General features: G+C 40.0%; 1 protein-coding gene across 3 annotated transcripts in view; it reads right to left on the reverse strand.

The window, feature by feature from the left end:
* Positions 1-12579: 12579 nt before the first annotated feature.
* Positions 12580-23438, reverse strand: part of LOC123779184 (adenylate cyclase type 10-like) — a 40751-nt gene continuing 29892 nt past the window's right edge. Inside the window, exons 24-32 of one of the 3 annotated variants that reach the window (XM_087857136.1) lie at positions 20770-20942; positions 17998-18154; positions 15832-16036; positions 15646-15742; positions 15058-15176; positions 14677-14794; positions 14071-14269; positions 13335-13548; positions 12580-12825 (exon numbers count right to left, since the gene is read on the reverse strand). In XM_087857136.1, coding sequence (XP_087713262.1) covers positions 12758-12825; positions 13335-13548; positions 14071-14269; positions 14677-14794; positions 15058-15176; positions 15646-15742; positions 15832-16036; positions 17998-18154; positions 20770-20942 — 1350 coding nt within the window. In that variant the 3' untranslated portion in view covers positions 12580-12757. Of the gene's footprint in view, positions 12826-13334; positions 13549-14070; positions 14270-14676; positions 14795-15020; positions 15743-15831; positions 16037-17997; positions 18158-20769; positions 20943-23438 lie in introns of those variants that run through there. The other 2 variants (XM_087857137.1, XM_087857135.1) reach the window with 2 other exon arrangements.

Raw genomic sequence — 23438 nt, forward strand, 5'->3', positions numbered from 1 at the left:
TATGAGCTCTTGATGTTTGAGGGGGAAGGGAAGGGCCTGAGTTTGACTATTCCCATGGCCTGGGAACTAAAGATTCTGGCCCAGAGTTTGTGATGCATGATCTCCTGCCTGTTCTGCCAGTAGGGACATGGCTTCATTCTTTGGTCAGAGTACTATGATGCAGTTTGATTCACGGGGCACTAAGAAGGCCTCTTCAAAATATTTCCTGCCTTTCTCATGGTACCTAAATTATAGATCCATTAGCTCAAGTCTAGAAATCTCTTCTGCCTTCTGCTCTGTACCTTGTAAACAAGACACATTTTATGATGTGACAACATATGATGGGAGGAAGGGGGTAATGATACGTGAAAGGAGACTCAGGACAGATGGGGTAAGAGATGGAGCTGAAAAGAAATAGGGTGATGTTAAGGGAACAAGCTGAAGGTTGCTGGGGGGGGTAGGTGGGAAGATGGGGTAACTGGGTGATGGGCATTAAGGAGGGCCCTTGAAGTAAAGAGCACTGGGTGTTATATGCAACCCATGAATCACTAAATTCTATCCTTGAAACTAATAATACACTCTATGTTAATTATATTGAATTTAAATAAAAAATTAAAAAAAATAGGAGCAAGATCAGAAACTGAAATAAACCCCAAGCCTATTCCTTGGCAGGACCAAAGATTTTCAAGTATCAGGAGATAAAAGACCTTTGCAGACATGTTTTATCAGAGCTGGCTCTCTCTCAACTGGGTGGACATCTGGTAGCACTTTACTCTTTGGCCTGAAATCTGGAACCTGGGAAGAGCCCAGTGGAGAAAAGGCATGGCATGGGAAGAAGGGGAATGAATGGTAAAGGTGTGGCCATTGTCAAGTATAAATGAAAACTAGTCCAGGCTGGGGTTGGAAGGACCTTTAAGGTCTCTGTCAGGATTTCTTCTGAAACTGTTCAATTTGAAACTATTTGCCATGTTGAGATGACAGACAGATGGAGAGGACGAAGTGCTCAGGAATTTATTTTTTATTTTTTTTATTTTTATTTTTTTTACAATCATGGAGCGCTAGGCATAAAGAGATTTTCACCATCTGGAGAGGTACCTGAGAAGGGACAGGCAGGGTATGTATGCTGGGCTCCTGCTGGGTAGGCCTAGTGATGCTATTTTCAGGGAGCTCTGACAGGATGTTCTGAGCTTCCCCTGATAGAGTCTCAGCCTGTGACAGAACAGAAATTTACTTCTGTCCCTTGTGCAGGCAGCAGCTGCCCACCAATCAACTAAGTCCTCATTTTCCCTGGCTAAGATAAGTGGGGACTTGCCTGCTGGGGAGGAGAGGCAATGAGGGTGGGGAGAGAATTCAGGGGAAGGGCAGAATAAAGTGTTAAAAGAGCCCCTCTGGGAAAAACGTACTCTAGTCTGGATGTAGTTTGAACTTTTTAGAGCCTGACAGAAGTAAAAGTATATTTAAAAACACAAAGGAAAATACTAAGATCAATTGGGTGGTAGACAAGAGGGAAGTAGGAAAGGGAAATATATTAATTCCATCATCACTCATGGTAGAAGTTTATGAATACCAACCAGAATCTCAGTTATAAAAGTAACTTCTGAGATGAAAATACAGACCTTCTAAATTTTATCATAAGAAACATATGAAAACAAAGCAAAAAAAATGCAAGTGACATGACAAGCCCATTGCTTCATATCAGAACCTCTGGAATGCAGCTAAAGGAGTTCTCTGAGGAAAAGTCACACCCTCAACAACAAGAATTAAGCATCTTACTCAAATTGCTAGTTCATTTTAAAGGAGGAAAATTAAGGAGGGCACATATTGCATGGAGTCCTGGGTATTATACGCAAATAATGAACCATGGAACACTACCTCAAAAACTAAGGATGTACTGTATGGTGACTAACATAACATAATAAAAATTATTATTAAAAAAAGGAAATTATATAACTAATACATAAATAAAAGAGCTTAGTCTTTGAAATGAAATGAAATAAAAGAGACAAAGTGTTAGCTAACTTACTCAAAAACAAGGATGAAATAAGAAATGACAAGAGGAAAATAACCACAGATATAAAGACAGTGAAAAAAATGAAAGTATTTTGTGCTTGTGGTGGTGGTTGGGGTGGGGAAATGAGTGTAGAGAAGCCTGAAATAAGTTTTTGGGATGACTGAAATGCTTTCTATCATGACTGTGGTAGTGGTTACATAGGTGTATATATTTGTCAAAACCCATCATTAAAATAGGTGCACTTTCTCGTAAGTAAAATATGTTTTGATGAAGTTGATTTTTAAAAAATACTTGAAAGACCAAGGGGGAATATTAAAATAATGAAAATGCTCTTTAAATTATTATACAAAACTCAGAAGCCATAAAAGAATTCACTGATACATTAAAACTGACACATTAAAATAAAAGACTGATATCTTGGGGGCACCTGGGTGGCTCAGTCGTTAAGAGTCTGCCTTCAGCTCAGGGCGTGATCCCAGAGTCCTGGGATCGAGCCCCACATCAGGCTCCTCCACTGGGAGCCTGCTTCTTCCTCTCCCACTACCCCTGCCTGTGTTCCTTCTCTCACTGGCTGTCTCTCTTTTCTGTCAAATAAATAAATAAAATCATACGTTATCTCGGAATTAACTTAACCAGAGATGTAAAGGATCTATATTCTAGAAACTACAAATCACTCTTGAAAGACATTGAAGAAGACACAAAAAGATGGACAAATATTCCATGCTCATGGATCGGAAGAATTAACATAGTTAAAACGTCTAAGCTGCCCAGAGCAACCTACACTTTCAATGCCGTCCCGATCAAAATACCAATGACATTTTTCAAAGAACTGGAACAAACAGCCCTTAAATTTGTGTGGAACCAGAAAAGGCCCCGTATCGCCAAGGAATTGTTGAAAAGGAAAAACAAAGCTGGGGGCATCACACTGCTGGATTTCAAGCTGTACTACAAAGCTGTGATCACAAAGACAGCATGGTACTGGCACAAAAACAGACACACAGACCAGTGGAACAGAATAGAGAACGCAGAAACGGACCCTCGGCTCTTTGGGCAACTAATCTTTGATAAAGCAGGAAAAAACATTCAGTGGAAAAAAGACAGTCTCTTCAATAAATGGTGCTGGGAAAATTGGACAGCTACATGCAAAAGAATGAAACTTGATCACTCACTCACAGCATACACAAAGATAAACTCCAAATGGATGAAAGACCTCAATGTGAGACAGGAATCCATCAAAATCCTAGAGGAGAACACAGGCAGCAACCTCTTTGACATCGGCCACAGCAAATTTTTTCACGACACATCTCCAAAGGCAAGAGAAACAAGATAAAATGAACTTGTGGGACTTCATCAAGATAAAAAGCTTCTGCACAGCCAAGGAAATAGTAAAAAAAAAAAAAAAAAACAAAAAAAAAAAAAACAAGAAAAAAAAACAACGAAGAGGCAGCCCACGGAATGGGAGAATATATTTGCAAATGACACTACAGATAAAGGACTGGTATCCAAGATCTACAAAGAACTTCTCAAACTCAATACACAAGAAACAAATAAACAAATCATAAAATGGGCAGAAGATATGAACAAACACTTTTCCAATGAAGACATACAAATAGCTAACAGACACATGAAAAAATGTTCAAAATCATTAGCCATCAGGGAAATTCAAATCAAAACCACACTGAGATACCACCTTACGCCAGTTAGAATGGCAAAAATTGACAAGGCAGAAAACAACAAATGTTGGAGAGCATGTGGAGAAAGGGGATCCCTCCTACATTGTTGGTGGGAATGCAAGTTGGTACAGCCACTCTGGAAAACAGTGTGGAGGTCCCTTAAAAAGTTAAAAATTGAGCTACCCTATGACCCAGCAATTGCACTACTGGGTATTTACCCCAAAGATACAGATGTAGTGAAGAGAAGGGCCATATGCACCCCAATGTTCATAGCAGCATTGTCCACAATAGCTAAATCGTGGAAGGAGCCAAGATGCCCTTCAACAGATGACTGAATTAAGAAGATGTGGTCCATATATACAATGGAATATTACTCAGCCATCAAAAAGAACAATTTCTCAACATTATCTGCAACATGGACGGCACTGGAGGAGATAATGCTAAGTGAAATAAGTCCAGAAGAGAAAGACAATTATCATATGGTTTCACTCATGTATGGAACATAAGAAGTAGGAAGATCGGTAGGAGAAGAAAGGGAAGAAGAAAGAGGGGGTGGTAAACAGAAGGGGGAATGAACCATGAGAGACTATGGACTCTGGGAAACAAACTGAGGGCTTCGGGGGTGGGGGATGGGATAGCCTGGTGATGGGTATTAAGGAGGGCACGTGTTGCGTGGTGCACTGGGTGTTATACGCAAGTAATGAATCATGGAACTTTACATCAAAAACTAGGGATGTACTGTATGGTGACTAACATAATATAATAAAAAATATTATTATTAAAAAAAATCTTTAAAAAAATGATATCTTTTTCTCCATGACAGAAACACAATAAATAAAGACAAAACACAAAATGAGGAAAAATTTTGCAACTCATAGAAAGGCAGAGAGCTCATTTCCCTAACCTATACAAATCATTTAGAAAACAAATACTTAATAGGATATATACATACATCTCACAAAAAAGGAAATATAAACATAGTAAAGATGTTTAATTTCATCTAAAGGAAATGCAAATTAAAAGTACATTGAGAATAATTTAAAATAAAATGGTTAAAGAACTCAGAAAATTCCTTTTTCCCCCCAAATTTTTATTTAAATTCTAGTTAGTTAACATACAGTGTAACATTGGTTTCAGGAGTAGAATTTATTGATTCATCACTTACATATAACATCCAGTGCTCATCATAACAAGTGCCCTCCTTAAATTCTCTCTTCCAGGGGTGCCTGGGTAGCTCAGCTGGTTAAGCATTCCATTCTTGATTTTAGTTCAGATCATGATTTTAGGGTCCTGAGATCAAACCCTGTGTTGGGCTCTGCACTGAGCTTGGAACCTGCTTAGGATTGTCTTTCTCCCTCTCTCTCTGCCCCTCCCCTTCCCTGCTCCTCTCTTTCTCTATAAAAAAAATTCTGTTCCATAAAAGCAACAAGAAAACTGGCAAAAATAGCCAGAATCAACTTTTTTAGAACTCTGGAAACCAGTGCTTGAACCAACCCAAGGAGTCTTTACTTAAGAAAATTGGCTTTCCCTCCCTTGTATCTGATTTAAAACACAACTTCATAAAGCAGTATTTACACATCTGTGTTGACAGGCACACCATTTATTAAGATGTAACTTTTGTGACATTTATAATATGAAAGAGTGGGGAAGGAATGGAGCTATATAGGATCAAAGTTTTTTTATATTGTTGAAATTAGGTTGGTATAAATATGAACTGGATTGTTTTAAATTAAAATGATAATTGTAATCCCTACAGCAAGAAAAAAAACCCTCAAAAACACAGTAAAAGGAATGACAAGGGACTTAAAAACTAAATTTAAATGGCATATTTAATATAATGAAAGTGGAGGAAGAGAAGGGAAACAAGACATAAGACAGGTAGAAAACAACAAGATGGCAGACATAACTGAATATAAATAAGCATTCCAATTAAAAGGCAGAGATTGGCAGGATGTATTTAAAAACTCATGATCCAACTACATGCTTCCTATAAGGGACAAACTTTAGATTCAAAAACACAAGTAGGTTCAAAGTAATAGGATGGAAAAACATGTATCATGCAAACTAGCTAAAGAGAGGTGGAGAGCTATATTAATTAAGACAAAGGGACATTTTATAATAGTAAAAGAGTAAATCCATCAAGAAGATACAGCAATTATAAATATATATGTACCTAACAACAGCATTTCAAAATACATAAAGCAAAACTGACAGAATTGAAAGGAGAAATAGACACACAGTAATAGCTATAGGCTTCAATATCTCACTTTCAATAATAGGCAGAACAAGGTAGGTAGGTGGAAGATCAGCAACGAAATAGTAGACATGATCAACACTATAAAAACTAACTACACTGGGGCGCCTGGGTGGCAGTCATTAAGCGTCTGCCTTTGGCTCAGGGCGTGATCCTATCGTTCTGGGATCAAGCCCCACATCAGGCTCCTCCGCTATGAGCCTGCTTCTTTCTCTCCCACTCCCCCTGCTTGTGTTCCCTCTCGCTGGCTGTCTCTATCTCTTCAAGTAAATAAAAAATAAAATCTTTATAAAAAAAAAAACTAACTACACTTAACAGACATCTGTAGAACACTTCACCCAACAACAGCAAAAAAGGATTGAAATCAAATCATTCAGAGTATGATTTGTGACTATAATGGAATGAAATTAGAAATAACAGAAATAAAATTTGGAAACTAACAAATATGTGGAAGTTAAGCAACACACTTCCAAATAACAAACTGGCCAAAGAAGAGAAATTATAACTACTTTGAGAGGAATGAACACGAAAACATAACACAGCAAAACTTAGAGGATTCAGCAAAGTCAGTGCATAGAGGGAAATTTATAGCTGTAAACACCTATATTAAAAATGAATAATGATCTCAAATCAAAAACCTAACTTTCCACCTGAAGAAACTAGAAACAGAAGAGCAGACTAAACCCAAAGCAAGCAGAAGGAAGGAAATAATGAAGATTAGAGCAGAAATGAATGAAATAGAGAACAGAAAAAGAGAAAAAAAAACAGCAAAACCAGGTGTTGATTCTTTGAAAAGATCAACAAAATTGACAAATCTTAGCTAAGGTTACTTTCTTAGCCAAAAAAAAACAAAGAGGAGACTCATATTACTAAATGAGGACTGAAAGTGCAGGAAGCACTACTGACTTTAAGAGATTAGAAGGATTATAAGGAAAATTTGGACAACTGTGTATCATCAGAATAGATAACCTAGATGAAATGGACAAATTCCTAGAAAGACACAAACTACTGAAACTAACTCAAGATTAAATAGAAAATCTCAATAGATCTATAACAACTAAAGAAGTTTAATTATTAATAAAAAAAACTTACCAGAAAGAGAAGCCCAGGCCCAGATGGTTTCACTGGTGAATTCTACCAAATATTGAAAGAGTTTTAAAACCAATCCTTTACAAATCCTTTCAAAAAAAAGAAGAGGCAGGAACTCAATCTATGAGGCCAGTTTTACCTTGATGCAAAAAACAGACAAAAAGATGACAAGAGAACATCTCTTATGAATGTAGGTGCAAAAATCCTCAACAAAATACTAGCGAATAGGCCCTTGCAATCGATAGAAAGGATTATACACCATGACAAAGTGGGATTTATCCCAGGAATGCAAGATTGGTTCTACACATGAAAATCACTAAGATATACCCTACTAATAGAAAAAAGGACCCAAACCACATGATCCTTTCAATAGAGGACAGAAAAAGCATTTGGCAAAATCCAGTACCCTATCATGATATAAATGCTCAACAAACTAGGAAGAGCCGGGAATTTCCTCAATCTGACAAAGGGCATCTACAAAAAACTCACAGCTAACATCATACTTAAAGGTGTAAAACTAAAAGCTTCGTCCCTAGGATTGAGAACAAGACAAAGTACATTCTTGCCACTTTCATTCAATACTGTACTATAGCTTCTTGTGAGTGTAATTAGATAAAAGAAATAAAAATCATCCAGATTGGAAAGGAAGAAGTAAGACTATTTCTATTTGCAGATGACATGATCTTGTATATATAAAATCCTAAGGAATCCACAAAAAAATCTAGAGCTAATAAATGAGTTCAGCAGTTCCAGGATACAAAATCAATATACAAAAATCAGTTTTATTTCTATGCACTATCAGTGAACAACTCAAAAATGAAATTGAGAAAACAACTCCAGGGGCGCCTGGGTGGCGCAGCGGTTAAGCACCTGCCGTCGGCTCAGGGCATGATCCTGGCGTTCTGGGATCGAGCCCCACATCAGGCTCCTCCGCTATGAGCCTGCTTCTTCCTCTCCCACTCCCCCTGCTTGTGTTCCCTCTCTCGCTGGCTGTCTCTATCTCTGTCGAATAAATAAATAAAATCTTAAAAGAAAAACCAACTCCATTACAAAAGAATCAAGAATAATAAAATATTTAGGCACAAATTTAACAAAAAAGTTCAAGACCTGTACATTGGAAACTATAAAACATTGAAAGAAATTTAGAAAAACCTAAATACGCAGAAAAGACAAGACATTTTCATGGATCAGAAAACTTAATGTTGTTAAAATAGCAATTCTCCCCTAATTTACTTACAGATTCAACTCAATACCCGTCAAAATTATAGCTGCATTTTTCGTAGAAATCAACAAGCTGACCCTAAAAGTCATATGGAAATGCAAGGGACCCTGAACAGCTAAAACAGTCTTGAAAAAGAATAATAAAGTTAGAGGACTCATACTTCCAATTTTAAAACTTACTACAAAGCTACAACTATCAAGACGGTGTGTACTGGCATAGGGACAGACACAGGGAGTGACGGAACAGAAATGAGAGTTCAGAAGTAGACCCAAACATCTAACAAAACCATACGTCAACAAGAGTATCATTTAAATGGGGGAAAGAGTAGTCTTCTTAACAAATAGTGTTGAGACAAGGAGATATCCACATGCAAGGAATGAATCAGGAAATTTACCTCACGCTATATGCAAAAACTAACTCAAAATGAATCAAAGATCTAAAAGAGATAAACCATATAAAAATCTTTAAAAAAAACAGAGGTGTAAACCTTTGTGATTTCTAAGATATAACAAAGCACAAGCAACCCAAAAACAAAAACCACACAAATTGTACTTCATGAAAACGTAACACTTTTGTTCTGCAAAATGATACCATCATGAAAGTGAAGACACAATTCACAGAATGAGAGTAAATATGTGTAAATCAAATCTGATAAGGGTCTAGTATCAGAATATATTTTAAAAAACTCTTTAAACTCAACAGTAAAAAGACATGTAACCCAATAAAAAATGGGCAGAGGATTCCAATAGACATTTCTCTAAGAATATCGACAAGTGGCCAATAAGCTCATAAAAATGTTCATCATTAGTCATAAAGGAAATGCAAACCAACACCACAATGAGATACCACTTCATACCCGCTAGAATATATCAAAAAAAGAAGCAGGGTTGCCTGGGTGGCTCAGTCAGTTGAGTGTTCTCCTGGTTTCAGCTCAGGTCATGATCTCAGGGTCATGAGACCGAGCCCTGCATTGGGGTCCATGATCAGCGTGGAGCCTGCTTGAGATTTTCTGTCCTTCTGCCTCTGCCCCTCCCCCTGCTCATGCTCACTCTCTCTCTCTCAAAATAAATAAAATCTTAAAAAAAGAGAAGCAATAGCAAGTGTTGGTGAGTTGAGGATATGGAAACCTGGAATCCTCACACACTGCTGGTGGGAATGTAAAATGGTACAGCAACTTTGGAAAACAGTTTGACAGTTCCTTAAAAAGTTAAACATAGAGTTTCTGCATAACCCAGTAATTTCATTCCGAGGCATATACCCGAGAGAATTGAAAATATATGTTCATACAAAAACTTGCACACAAATGTTTATAGTAGTATTATTCATAATAGTCAAATAGAGAAAACCACCCATGTATCCATAAGCTGGTGTGAATGGATAAATGAAGTGTGGTATATCGATACAATGGAAAATCCAACAATCCAACTATAAAAAGGAAAGCTACAATGTGGATGAACCTTGGAAAGATTATGCTAAGTGGAAGAAGTCAGACACAAAAGGCATATAGTATGATTTCATTTATATGAAATGTCCAGAAAAGGCATGTCCACAGAGACAGGTTACTAGGAGTTAGGGGAAGAGGGACTGGGTAGAGACTGCTAATGGGCATAGAGTTCGTTTTTGGGGTGATAAAAATGTTGTGGAATTAGATAGTGATAATGATTTCACAATTTTGTGATATACTAAAAGCCACTGAACTGTATATCTTTTTAAAGGGTGAATTCTTTCTCCACATCTTCTCCAACATTTGTTGTGAACACTCTTACACTGTTGGTGGGAATGCAAGTCAGTACAGCCACTTTGGAAAACAGTGTGGAGGTCTCTTAAAAAGTTAAAAACAGAGCTACCCTATGATCCAGCCATTGCACTACTGGGTATTCACCCCAAAGATACAGATCTTGTGAAAAGAAGGGCCATATGCACCCCAATGTTCATAGTAGCAATGTTCACAATAGCCAAATTGTGGAAGGAGCCGAGACGCCCTACAACAAATGAATGGATAAAGATGTGGTCCGTATATACAATGGAATATTACTCAGCCATCAGAAAGGATAATTACCCAACATTTGCATCAACATGGAAGGAACTGGAGGAGATTATGTTAAGTGAAATAAGTCAAGCAGAGAAAGACAATTATCATATGGTTTCACTTATTTGTGGAACATAAAGTATAGCAGGGACATCATTAGGAGAAGGAAGGGAAAAATGAAGGGGGGAAAACGGGGTGGGGGTGGTGAACCATGAGAGACTATGGATTCTGGGAAACAAACTGAGGGTTTTAGAGGGGAGCAGGGTGGGGGATGGGTCAGTCCGGTGATGGGTATTAAGGAGGGCACATATTGCAAGGAGCACTGGGTGTTGTGCGCAAATAATGAATCATGGAATACTACATCAAAACCTAATGATGTACTTTATGGTGACTAACATAATAAAAAAAAGTGTGAATTCTATCTCAATTTTAAAAATTGCCAAAAGGGAAAAAAATGGCAAAATAGAAAGGAAGAAAGTAAGAAAGAGAGAAAGAAAGAAAGAAAGAAAGAAAAAGAAAGAAAGGAAAAGAAAAAAAAGAAAGAAAGAAAAAAAGAAAGAAAAGGAGCAACACAGCATGACTGGTTAGTGCCATTTGTGGGAAAGAAGGGTGCAATAAATAATATGCCATTGCTTGCATGGGCACAGATGATTTTGTAAGGATACACAAAGAAGTGGTAACACAGGTCAGCTCTGCGGAAGGGAACTGTGGCTGGAAGACAGGAATGGGAAAGCTTTTCACTGTTAGACACTTTTGTTCCTTCTGAATTGTACCACATAAATGTATAATCTATATTTAAATCTACAAATTAAATTGATAATAGCAGCTAATACTTATTGAGTACTTATTTTGTGCCAGACAGTGTTCTAAGCGTTTTATATTTATCTGCACAATGATGTTCTTTTATTTTGTTTTTATCCTCATTTACAGAAAGGGAAACTGAAGCATAAACAAGATGAATTATATGCTAAAAGTAACACAGCTAATAAGTAGCAGAGTTAGAATTTGAACCCAGCTGTCTGGCTCCAGAGTCCTTTCTCTTTGCCACTAGTCGTATTGCTGCTCAGAAATGTAAAGGAGTGGAAGAGGAAGAGAGGGGGAAAGTGGGTGAGAAGGATAAAGGAAGAAAGGGGTAAGAGATAGAGGAATGGAAGGGGGAGTAGGGTGGGAGTAGAGGGAGAGGAGGGAAGGTAACAAGAGGACGGGGGGTGGGGAGGGGAGTGGGGGAACAGGAATATACAGACCAGACAGCCTGATTTAAATGCAAGTACAGGACTCCTTTTCCCAAACACTGCCCTGCCTGTCCTTAAAGTTCTGATCATGGTCATTTGAACAGAATATTGAAGATGGGTACAGGATAGCTTACCATAGGCTAGGTCCCATGAAAGCCTCTATAGCTTAGTACAAAAATCTGGAATCAAATTTGAGTTAGAATCCCAGCTCTACCATTTTGTGGCCATGTTTCCTGGAGTAAGACCTTTCTAAGCTTCAGTTTCTTCATCTGTAATATGGGGATAATAAAAGTACTTGTTTCACAGAGTTGACAAAAGGATTTAAAGAACGGTATTTCAAGCACTTAGCGCCTGGCACAGAGTAAGTGAACAAGAAATGGTAGCTTTCATAACATTAATTAACAGAATCTATGAACACTAGATGATCGAGTTATAAAGTGTAAAAACTGAGTGGGAAGATCAGGCTCTGTGTAAGAAAGGCCATCACACAGATAAAGGTCAAAGGTGGTGGCTCTAGAAAGGGACAATAAAAGAGAGCTAGAGTCATACACACCTTTGCAATTTCAGTTTCATGTGGGAATTCCCCAAGGCATACAGTACAAAAGAGAGACAGATTCCCACAGCCCTGTGTACCTCTCAAAAGTCCTTGATTTCTTAGGACTCTATTACCACATCTGTGCCGAGAGATCATCAAAGCACTCATATTGCCGGCTTTCTGTAAGTAGCCACAACCTCTGTATGAGGGATGTGTTTTCCGTCTGCTAATGGATGTTGCCTTACATAAGAGGCAATCAGTTCATCTCGAAGCCTCCCAGACCTCTAGTCTACCGCTGGTTCTAATTTCTGCCTCAGTTGTGCCAATGACCGTTAAGAGTTAAGAAAGATCTAAGTCTCGGGGGCGCCTGGGTAGTGCAGTCCTTAAGCGTCTGCCTTCGGCTCAGGGCGTGATCCCGGCGTTCAGGGATCGAGCCCCACATCGGGCTCCTCCGCTGGGAGCCTGCTTCTTCCTCTCCCACTCCCCTGCTGTGTTCCCTCTCTCGCTGGCTGGCTCTCTGTCAAATAAATAAATAAAATCTTAAAAAAAAAAAAAAAGATCTAAGTCTCATGCTTCAGAAACACAGGCTTTTATTTTGACAAAGCTATAGATAGTGGTGACTGTAAAAGGCTATATATTGAATATGTACACTATACAGTATCTTGAAAAGAACTTGAGTCATTTCTTTGTGTTATATATAACAAGAGAACCATGGCCCTTCAGATGATTTTCTTTAACATATACATTCTTTAATTTCTTCTTCATCCTTATTCTCCTTGACATCAGCCACTCTGTCAAATCCTGAAAGCAGGAACATAAAGAAGATCACAAACCTCAAAGAATGTCCTCTGCAATTATAAATCTAACTCATGGCCCTAGAAAAGGAGGAGATTTGTTGGGCCCCGGGGCAAGGAACTATATTTTTTCCCCTTTTTCTTGCCATTTACCTTCATAGACATTACATTGTGGATTCTAAGGCCTTCTTTCTCCCTTAGTGACCGTCCAGCTACTCCACAGAAACAATCTGGTTGTTTAAGCTGGGACCAAGGAAGAACTTTCTATGCCTACGGGTCACAGATGCTGGAACAAAGGGCTGAGAGAAGGGGTCATACTGTTTAATGATAAAAGGCCCCTGTCTGGGCTGGGCTGGGCCCGGTGCTAGTGAGAGGATGGTAATTATCTGCGGAGCAAGCACTAACTCCTTACAGCTCTGCGTCCCTTCTTTCTTTGGAGCAGCCTTGGACTGTCTGTAAGAATCCAAGCCTGTTTGTGACGTCTCTCAGATGAGGGTTCCAGGAACAAACGCTTACTCTGTATTCCTAAATTTCCTCCAAAGGAGTTGTTTTCCTCCAGGAAGTCTCCCTCTATCCAAATCCTGGTCAAGCAGGTGTCAAAAGGTCTGACAATGTTAGTCGAGGACATGGATTCTCTTTTTCCATATCTCATTACAGAGGCTTTAAGCTCAGAGACCCACTGGTGATAGACTGGGCAGGTCACACAGCGAGAAAAGAACTCCTTACAGTACTGAAAAGAGAAGGAAGTCCATGAGTTCAAGGATGAATACTTTCTTCCTCCACTCCACTTCACCAGGACTCATGACAGGGCCCACTCAGCATACTCACTCAGGGCTCAGGGGGCAGGGAGGAGTGACTCATGGCAAAGCAGGCCCAGAAAGTTGGTTTTGAGCTACAGGGGAAGTGGAATGCCTTAGATGCAGAAGGCAGGGCTGTAGGGACAGGTGTCAAACTGAGCCGCAGTGGGTCCACTGAGAAGGGCTAAATGTTAACATTTTAATTGTATTGGGTAGAAGCTGTGCAAAAGAAAGTCAGGGACTCTGGTCCTGGCCTACGCGCAAGAATGCCCGGGAGGGTCCATGAGGTACGTGGAAAGACTTTCTAGGTGGAGGGGAAAAAAGGGGTTTCAGGGGAGAAAGAGAGACAGAGGCAGCAAAGAGAAGAGGAAGGGAGAGATGCAGGCTGCAGAAAGAATATTACAGATCAAACTAGAACTTAGGTGTCAGGTGAAGGACAGGAGAGAAACGGGTACCTTGAGAGTTTGGCTGCGGGTCTCTGGGAGAGTATGCATGAAGACACCCTCTGGCATTTTTTGTAACATCAGCACATGGCACTCCAGGAATCGGACAAAGCCATGTGAACCAAATAGTGAGGCATTGGTTCTTTTCACTAACTGGCGAGCCTTGGAGAAGTGGTGCTCAAACAGATTCCACTGTGAGTCCTGGGCAAACCTGGAGGGAATAATCTCAGCTCCATCCCCTGCTTACCGACCATGGCTCTTTCACAGAGCCAACACTTCTTTAAGGCTCGAAGACCTCCTGGACAGTCAGAACTGTGATGCTGGCCAGGGACCCAGGTTAACTCACTCACATGAAGAAGACTTAAATGGAGACAGGGGGTTATCCAGCACTTAAATGTAACCTTAAACTTAACCCTCAACCTATAGGCCCAAACCTGCTCAGAGACAAAAAAGAACACTTCTACTAAGATGGGAGGGATGGGAAGTAAAGGTCTTTAGAAAGGCAGAGACGCAGAACAGCCCTGCCTGGAGGGGTAAAAGGCAGTAGCTTAAATGACCCTATGGTGTCCTTAAGTTTCTACCCTTCCCACTGAGTAAGACTCTGGTACCCCACATTACCACATGGCCAGAGATGAGTGGACCCCCAGCATGACATTACTCTGAGAGTTTAGAATGCAGCTGTGCTCACAGTGTTGAATGAAATGCAGACACTCGGCAAAGGGCCGACATAGCAATCCTGTGGACAGAAAAGGTAACCAGGCTAGGATCAGTTGTCAGTGTAGGAACTGGTATAGAAGCTGTGTGGTACAGGGGAGCAGACAACATCTGAAATGTAGACACCCTGAATCACAATGTGGTTCCTGGACTTTAAGAAACCAGGGGCTAGGATCAGGGGCCATGCCCAAGGGACAGGCTCATGACAACCTGTGTTCCAAACACAGGGTCCTATCTGAGATCTGAATCCTTTAGGAGTATAGCAGAGCCCTGAACAAGATTTACCTTTTCCGTAGAGCAGCAGATCTAAGCAAGCAGAATAGAAGCAGGCCAGGCCAAGGACATCATGACCCTGGGAAATGAGTGCCCACTGACTCTCCAGCACATGGACACATAGATCAAATCTGCCAAGAGATAGAGCCACTGGGACCAGCTAAGGTGTGGGGAAGATAGTAGAGGAGAGGAGGGGATCTTACATCTCCAAAGTAGCCTAACATCCCCTAGATCTTCTCGCCTTAGCTCTATTTATATAGAAAGTATCTGTGCCTCTAAGCAAAGGAAGTGGGAAAATGCTTCTGAGCCAGTTTCCAGGTTCTTTCTTGAGCTACCGTGATTACCCACCTCCCTGAGGATAAATGCAGGAAGAGGAGGTGGAGAAGGGGCAGGAATTGGGAGGGGGAGGAGGAGGAGGAATATGCATTTCTACTCCCAAACCCCACACTTAAGACAATGCTTCCTGGAATGACTAGAGAAGAGACAGCCCTGGCTGTAAGAAATGGAACGGCATCACCCTCTCCATTTCAAACTTCTCTGGTAGACCATACCCTCCCCTCTTAGACAACAAATACAAATGGCAGAAAATGATCTTAATACTTCTTCTTCAGAAATGCAGATCTGAAGAGAACTGAGAGAACCAGATTCTCCAGAGCTGGTTTCTTGAGGTGTCTGCATATCTCATGAGCTTGAAAACCTAAGGAGGTCAAAGAGCATTGTGTGAGGCCTAGTGGTGAACTTGGCTTCTCTAAAAGCCCTAGGCCCACCAGCTCCAAGCCCCATTACCCAGCTTGATGGAGAAGTCAAGATGGCCAAGGCAGAGCTTGGTGTAGGCCAAGGCCTGCATGAGCTGGGCTGTGGCCATTAATCCCTCCCTGGAGAACCAACATAGGCTGCTTTTCTGAATGGCCATCTGCTCACAGTGCAGCCACTTGTCTCTGTCACCCATATTCTGGGAGAACTGGGATAAAGCCACATAGGTAGAGACAACCTGTGGGGCAACAAACATGGGGCAAAATATTCCGACTGTATATTCACACTGCACTTCCATCTTGTCCCTTTCCTGCATAAGAGCCCACTATGGTGCCTTGCTGCCCATCTGATCAGGGACTGCTGGCATCCCTATCACTCTCCCCGACTCCCGCTATGAAAACACGATCCTTGTTGCCCCCACACTTCTAATTTGATCATTCTTCACTGCCTGATCTTTAAACAAACTACTTTCTCTACCTGTCCCTCTTCTTGTTCTCCAATGCCAGACTTAGCTTGCAAGACATTGGCCAAACTGTACTTCTATGTTTTCTCTAATGAAGGCCTCTGACACTCGTTCCTTACAACTCTTCAGAACTGCTGCTTAGATGTCTATTATAAGTATGTGCTATTTGACATCACTGATGACTCTCTTCTTGGAATATTGTCTTCGCTAAGTTTTGAGGACATCATACTCTCTTGGCAACTGCTCAATTTCTTTTGCCAATTTCTCCTTATGATCCTGACCTCTTAACACGGGAGCTGTTAACTCAGTCCTTTGACAATTTCTCATTCCCTTGGAGATCTCACCTAGTTTTATGGCTTTAGATACCATTTACACACTGATGACGCCTGTATTTCTATGTCCGGCCCAGACCTCTCCCATGCACCCCACATTTGTATATTCAACTACCTACTTAACATCTCCATCTAGATGTCTAATAAGCGTCTCAAATTAAACATGTTTAAAACCTGGCTCCAGTCTTCCCCCAAATCTGTTCCTTGTACAGACTGCTCCATCCCAGTTAAGAGTATCTCTATGCCTCTAGAAGTCCAGGTTGCAAATCTTGGGATTATCCTTGACTCTTTTTTCTCTCCCATCCCAGAAATGATCCATTTGGTGAATCCTGTTGGTTCTCTCTTGACAGAAGACCACTCCTCCTGCTTCCACTGCCACCACAACAATCCAAGCCAACTATCTCTTGCCTGTATTGCTGGGATTATCTCCTAACTTGCCTCCCTGCTTCCTCTCTTGCCTCCTTCAGTTAATTCTCAATACAGATCCTATTAAAATACAAGTAGACTCTGTCACTCCTCTTCTCAGAACCTACCACTTGCTTCCCATCTTTTGTAGAGTAAAAGTCCAAACCTGTACAGTGGCCCACAAGGCTATACCATCTGCCATCCACCCTTCCCTGGCTCTTGGACTCACCTCCTGGTCCTGTCTCCTCCCCTCTAGTCATGCTGGCCTCCTCACTGTTCCTCAAACACGGACACCATGCCTTGTGCTCTACTGTGCCTTCTGCCTGTCCAGTCTTCTCTGATAGCCATATGGCTTACTTTCTCACCTCCTTCAGATATTTGCCCAGATGTCACCTGCTTCTTGAGGCGTTCCCTACCATCTTGTTTAAAACTACACCCCATCCCCCAGCTCCCAGAATCCAATGGCCACTTGCCTCCACTTAATTTTTCTCCACTGCATTTATTATCACCTAACATTCCATATATTTCACTGATCTATTCTCTGTTTCCCTAGAACCAAGGACAATGCCTGGTACATAATGGGTATTCATCAAATATTTATTGAACAGATAGATAAAAAAGATAGACAGATGGACACTAAAATTAGGAAGATATTTCCCTTCCTTCTTTTTTCCTAAGTCAGCAATTCAAATCCTTTATTAGATCATGGACTCCTTTGAGAATCTGATGAAAGCTATGACCTGTTCCCTAACTCCCTCCACTTGTCAAGTGTTCTTTTGAACATACACACCAAAGCCGACATTCAGTTCAGGAAACTCACAGAAAGCCCACCTAGAAACCCATCTATAAACTACAATATGAGAAATGCTGCTCACACCTATGATCAGTATGTCCCGTAGAGTCTGGGTTATTGTGGAGCCATGCTAAACCCAGGAATCTCTCTGCCTAGCATTTTAGGTTTCCGAGGGAGGTCCAGAGGTAAAGCAAGGATTTGCTTACCTGGGCTTCATTTGCAAACTCCTCAGCAGAATTCTTCTGCATGAGAGTGGCGAGGCAGGCAAACCTGCGGCTGCTGGCTGTGGTGTCCAGGTTATAGAGCTGCCAGAGCAGGGAGAGGCAGTGTACCCGCTGCTGCAGGACTGCCAGTTTCTTCTTGCTGCTGTGAAGCACAGAGCGCTTACTATGCCCTTAGTTTGCACCAGTGCCCCGCTGGCCCTCCCACAAAAATCCCAATCTATTCATCAGGGGGCCATCTACTGACTTTCAAACTCAGACATGTTCCTGGGATCCCCATTTTTAAATCATCTCTCTCTTTTTTTTTTTAAATAGATTCCACGCCCAGGTGGGACTTGAACTCACATCCCTGAGATTGAGTCCTGTGCCCTTACTGACTGAGCCAGGCAGGTGCCCCAAATCATCCCTCTTGATTGAAAAAATTCAAAAAAGTGTTTTTAAAAGGTTCACTCTTTGAATTGCTGTTTTTATTATTAAATGTTTTAATGTGTATAATAAAATTTTTAAAATTATATGTTAGCACATTTTTACTTTTGCCATTTTGTAAGTGATTCTTGCTGTTTTTAAGTAAATATATGATTTGCCCATAATCAAATATTTTTTATTATAATATTTTTTATTATATTATGTTAGTCACCATACAGTACATCCCTGGTTTTTGATGTAAAGTTCGATGATTCATTAGAATTGCTATTTTGAATATATTTCCTGTAAGTTATTATAGCTCAGTAACAGGGTAACGATTTAATATTTTGTATACATATCAGAAATAATATTAAATTACTACATATATGTATCTATGTATACATATGTATACACACATACATATGTGTATCTTGATTTGAAAGAGACAGGGTTATATGTGTCTTTATTTGAAAAATACAGATCGGAAGAATTAACATAGTTAAAATGTCCATGCTACCCAGAGCAATCTACAGTTTCAACACTATACTGATCAAAATACCGAGGACATTTTTCAAAGAACTGGAACAAACAGCTCTTAAATTTGTGTGGAACCAGAAAAGGCCCCGAATCGCCAAGGAATTGTTGAAAAGGAAAAACAAAGCTGGGGGCATCACAATGCCGGATTTCGAGCTGTACTACAAAGCTGTGATCACAAAGACAGCATGGTACTGGCACAAAAACAGACACATAGACCAATGGAACAGAACAGAGAACCCAGAAATGGACCCTCGGCTCTTTGAGCAACTAATCTTTGATAAAGCAGGAAAAAACATTCAGTGGAAAAAAGACAGTCTCTTCAATAAATGGTGCTGGGAAAATTGGTCAGCTACATGCAAAAGAATGAAACTTGACCACTCTCTCACACCATACACAAAGATAAACTCTAAATGGATGAAAGACCTCGATGTGAGACAGGAATCCATCAAAATCCTAGAGAAGCGCATAGGCAGCAACCTCTACAGCATCGGCCACAGCAACCTTTTTCATGACACATCTCCAAAGGCAAGAGAAACAAAAGATAAAATGAACTTGTGGGACTTCATCAAGATAAAAAGCTTCTGCACAGCCAAGGAAACAGTCAAAAAAACTAAGAGGCAGCCCAAGGAATGGGAGAATATATTTGCAAATGACACTACAGATAAAAGACTGGTATCCAAGATCTACAAAGAACTTCTCAAACTCAATACACAAGAAACAAATAAACAAATCATAAAATGGGCAGAAGATATGAACAGACACTTTTCCAATGAAGACATACAAATGGCTAACAGACACATGAAAAAATGTTCAAAATCATTAGCCACCCGGGAAATTCAAATCAAAACCACACTAAGATACCACCTTACGCCAGTTAGAATGGCAAAAATTGACAAGCCAAGAAACAACAATTGTTGGAGAGGATGTGGAGAAAGGGGATCCCTCCTACATTGTTGGTGGGAATGCAAGTTGGTACAGCCACTCTGGAAAACAGTGTGGAAGTCCCTTAAAAAGTTAAAAATTGAGCTATCCTATGACCCAGCAATTGCACTACTGGGTATTTACCCCAAAGATACAGACGTAGTGAAGAGAAGGGCCATATGCACCCCAATGTTCATAGCAGCATTGTCCACAACAGCTAAATCGTGGAAGGAGCCAAGATGCCCTTCAACAGATGACTGGATTAAGAAGATGTGGTCCATATATACAATGGAATATTACTCAGCTATCAGAAAGAACGAGTTCTCAACATTTGCTGCAACATGGACGGCACTAGAGGAGATAATGCTAAGTGAAATAAGTCAAGCAGAGAAAGACAATTATCATATGGTTTCACTCATTTACGGAACATAAGAAGTAGGAAGATCAGTAGGAGAAGAACGGGATAAAGAAAGGGGGGTAATCAGAAGGGGGAATGAAGCATGAGAGACTATGGGCTCTGAGAAACAAACTGAGGGCTTCAGAGGGGAGGGGGGTGGGGGAATGGGATAGGCTGGTGATGGGTAGTAAGGAGGGCATGTATTGCATGGTGCACTGGGTGTTATACTCAACTAATGAATCATCGAACTTTACGTCCAAAAAAAAATTAAAAAAAAAAGAAAAAAAAGAAAAATACAGAGTAACACCATGCTTCAAAAACAAAAGAAGTCCTCACTGTGCTACATTTCATTGGCTCAGAGAGTAGGGCAGAGGAACTGGAAGTGCTATAGGTTGAAGGAGGAGTCTTAGGTCAATAGAGGCAACACTCCAGGCCCAGTCCTAGTTTAGTTCTCTGTGGTCCTAAAGGGACTGGGATGACTTGGCTAGGCTCCTCACTTCTCACTAGGGTTGTTTGGAGGTTGGCTTAGGGACCAGGAATGCCAATATTTTTCCAGGAATGTTTGGAAAAAGACACCAAACCAGGTCCAAGGGAAATTCCTTTTCAGCAGTCGAAGGGCTTGCCTGGCCAATTTTTTAGCCAACGTGATCTGTCCCATGTTGAAACAGACCTGGAGATGGGAAAATGAGAAACAGAAATGTTTAAGTGTGGGAAGAGTACTATGGTCATTTGGGGTTAGTACTTGGGCCACGGAGGTGCTAGAGTGAGAGAGCTACAGCAGGGCCAGGCTCACTAACGAGCACCAGTAGGGCCAGGCACAGGTAAAGAAGAAAATAGGATTGTGGAGAAAACACCCTCTTTTCTCATCCCACATGTTTGTCAGTGAGAAGGCTGTGATCTGGAAAAGTGATGCCGCTGGACTGAGATAGGACTGTCATGCAGATGCCACTGAAAGGATCTGAAATGTCACCAAATCCCTTATCTGTCTTCCTTAAACAGGCTGTGCTGCCACTGTTCATGTGGGGGTAGGAGCTGAAGAACTATATTGAGGTTATCATATCCTTCATGTTTTAAGACTAAATCCTCCAAGAAAGTGATAAAGTCTATGGGTGATTCCAGAACAATCTTGGGAAGACTGCACAAGGGAAAGAAATAATTATCTAATCTTGCTCAAAACCTCTGGATTGAAACACAGATAATGCAATACTATGGAAAATTTGAATATTCTCTTTGGCATTCAAAGGCATCATACACAGTAGGTTTACTCTCCTAGCCAGATTATCTTAAGGTTTACATTGAAATTAGATTTTATTTTATTTTATTTTAATTTTAAAGCTCAGCTCTCTAACAAAACATCCCCTATGGTTTTATGGAGTCATTATGTATAAACTGATAATTATCCTAACACATTTTATTCTGTTGATTTAATAGTGGCGAGGCTGGGGAAAGTTGCTGAGCTGTCCTGAGTTATTCCTACACAATAAACAAATTTACTCCAATATGACCTTTGTAAATAGAGTGTCTCATGGCAAGCTTTCCCCAGAGCTTCTACTTGTTATACAAATCTCACTCTCTGAGGAAATACTGTTATGATATAGAATGATCTATGAGGTATATTATTTTTTTTTAAAGCAAGATGTAGAATGAAATATAGAGAACTCTTATTTGTGTATAACAAAGGAAAGGGGAGACCATATACCTTTATGTATGCCAAACCCCTCTGGTAGAATATGTAAAGATTCATAACACCGGGGAGGGGACATAATAGCTGAGTGATAGGGTTGGGGTAGGGGGGGACTTTCAGATGTATGTTCTTTTTATCCCCTAGCTTTATTGAGATGTATTTGACACAAAGCATTGTGTAAGTTTAAGGTGTATGACACGATGATTTTTTATTGAGATATAACTGACATATAATGTGTTAGTTTTAGGTGTCCAACATAAATTTTTTTCTTGATGAGAACTTTTAAGATCTATTCTCTTAGGAACTTTCAAATACATAACACAGCATTGTTCACTATAGTCACTATGCTGTTCATTACATCTCTAGGACTTATTTATCTTATAACTGGAAGTTTGTACTTTTGATCACCTTCACCCTTATGTCCATCCCCCAGCTGTCCTGGAAGTAGTTTACATGTACTCCACTGAACAAAGGACATGAATAAGCAATTCACAGAAACATAAATGACTGATAAACATACAAAAATAACGTACCTTATTTAGATATACACATTAAAGTACAATATACCTTCCATCTACAGATTAGCAAGTTTAAAACAGACTGATAATATCTGATGTTCGTAAGGATGTGAAGAAATGGGAAAAATTTGAATTAATATATGGATAGTTCCTGACTTACAATGGTTTGACTTAACAATGTTTTGACTTTTACAAATGGCGTGAAAGTGATATGCATCCGATAGAAACTATACGCTGAATTTTGATCTTTTCCTGGGGTAGCAATGTATGTATGGTGTGATACTTTCTCATGATGCTGGGTGGCAGCAGTGGGTGCACTCCCTGTCAGCCACAGGATCATAAGGGTAAATGACCAATAGACTTACAATCATTCTGTCCCCATATAACCATTCTGTTTTTCACTTTCAGTAGAGTACCCAATAAGATACATGAGATATTCAACACTTTATTCTAAAATAGCCTTTGTGTTAGATAATTTTGCCCATCTGTAGGCTAATGTAAGTATTCTCGTGAGTATGTTTAAGGTAAGCCAGGCTAAACTACAATGTTTGGTAGGTCAGGTGTATTAAAGGCCTTTTCAACTTGTGATAGGTATACTAGGTTCGACTAAATGATATTTTCAACTTATCATGGGCTTAGTGAGATGTAACCCCATCATAAGTTGAGGAAGATGTATAATTTTGATGGACAATTTGGCAATATATTTATTAAATATAAAATCATTCCTATCTTCCACCTTAGCATTTCTGCCTCTGGAAATTTCTGTTACAGGAACATTTCTACAAGGGAAGAAAGAGATGTTTACAAGAATATTCACTGTAGCAATGCTTATAATAATCTCAACTTAGAGACAACCTGAATGCATGTGAAGAAGGGACTGATTAAGTAAATTTTGATATGAGCATATAATGGAGTGCTCAGCAGCCATAACCTGATTAGATGTACACTAATATATAAAAATGTT

This window comes from Ursus americanus, chromosome 29, assembly GCF_024610735.1.
Source record: "Ursus americanus isolate L20-20 chromosome 29, mUrsAme1.1.p, whole genome shotgun sequence".
NCBI classification, from domain to species: Eukaryota; Metazoa; Chordata; class Mammalia; order Carnivora; family Ursidae; genus Ursus; species Ursus americanus.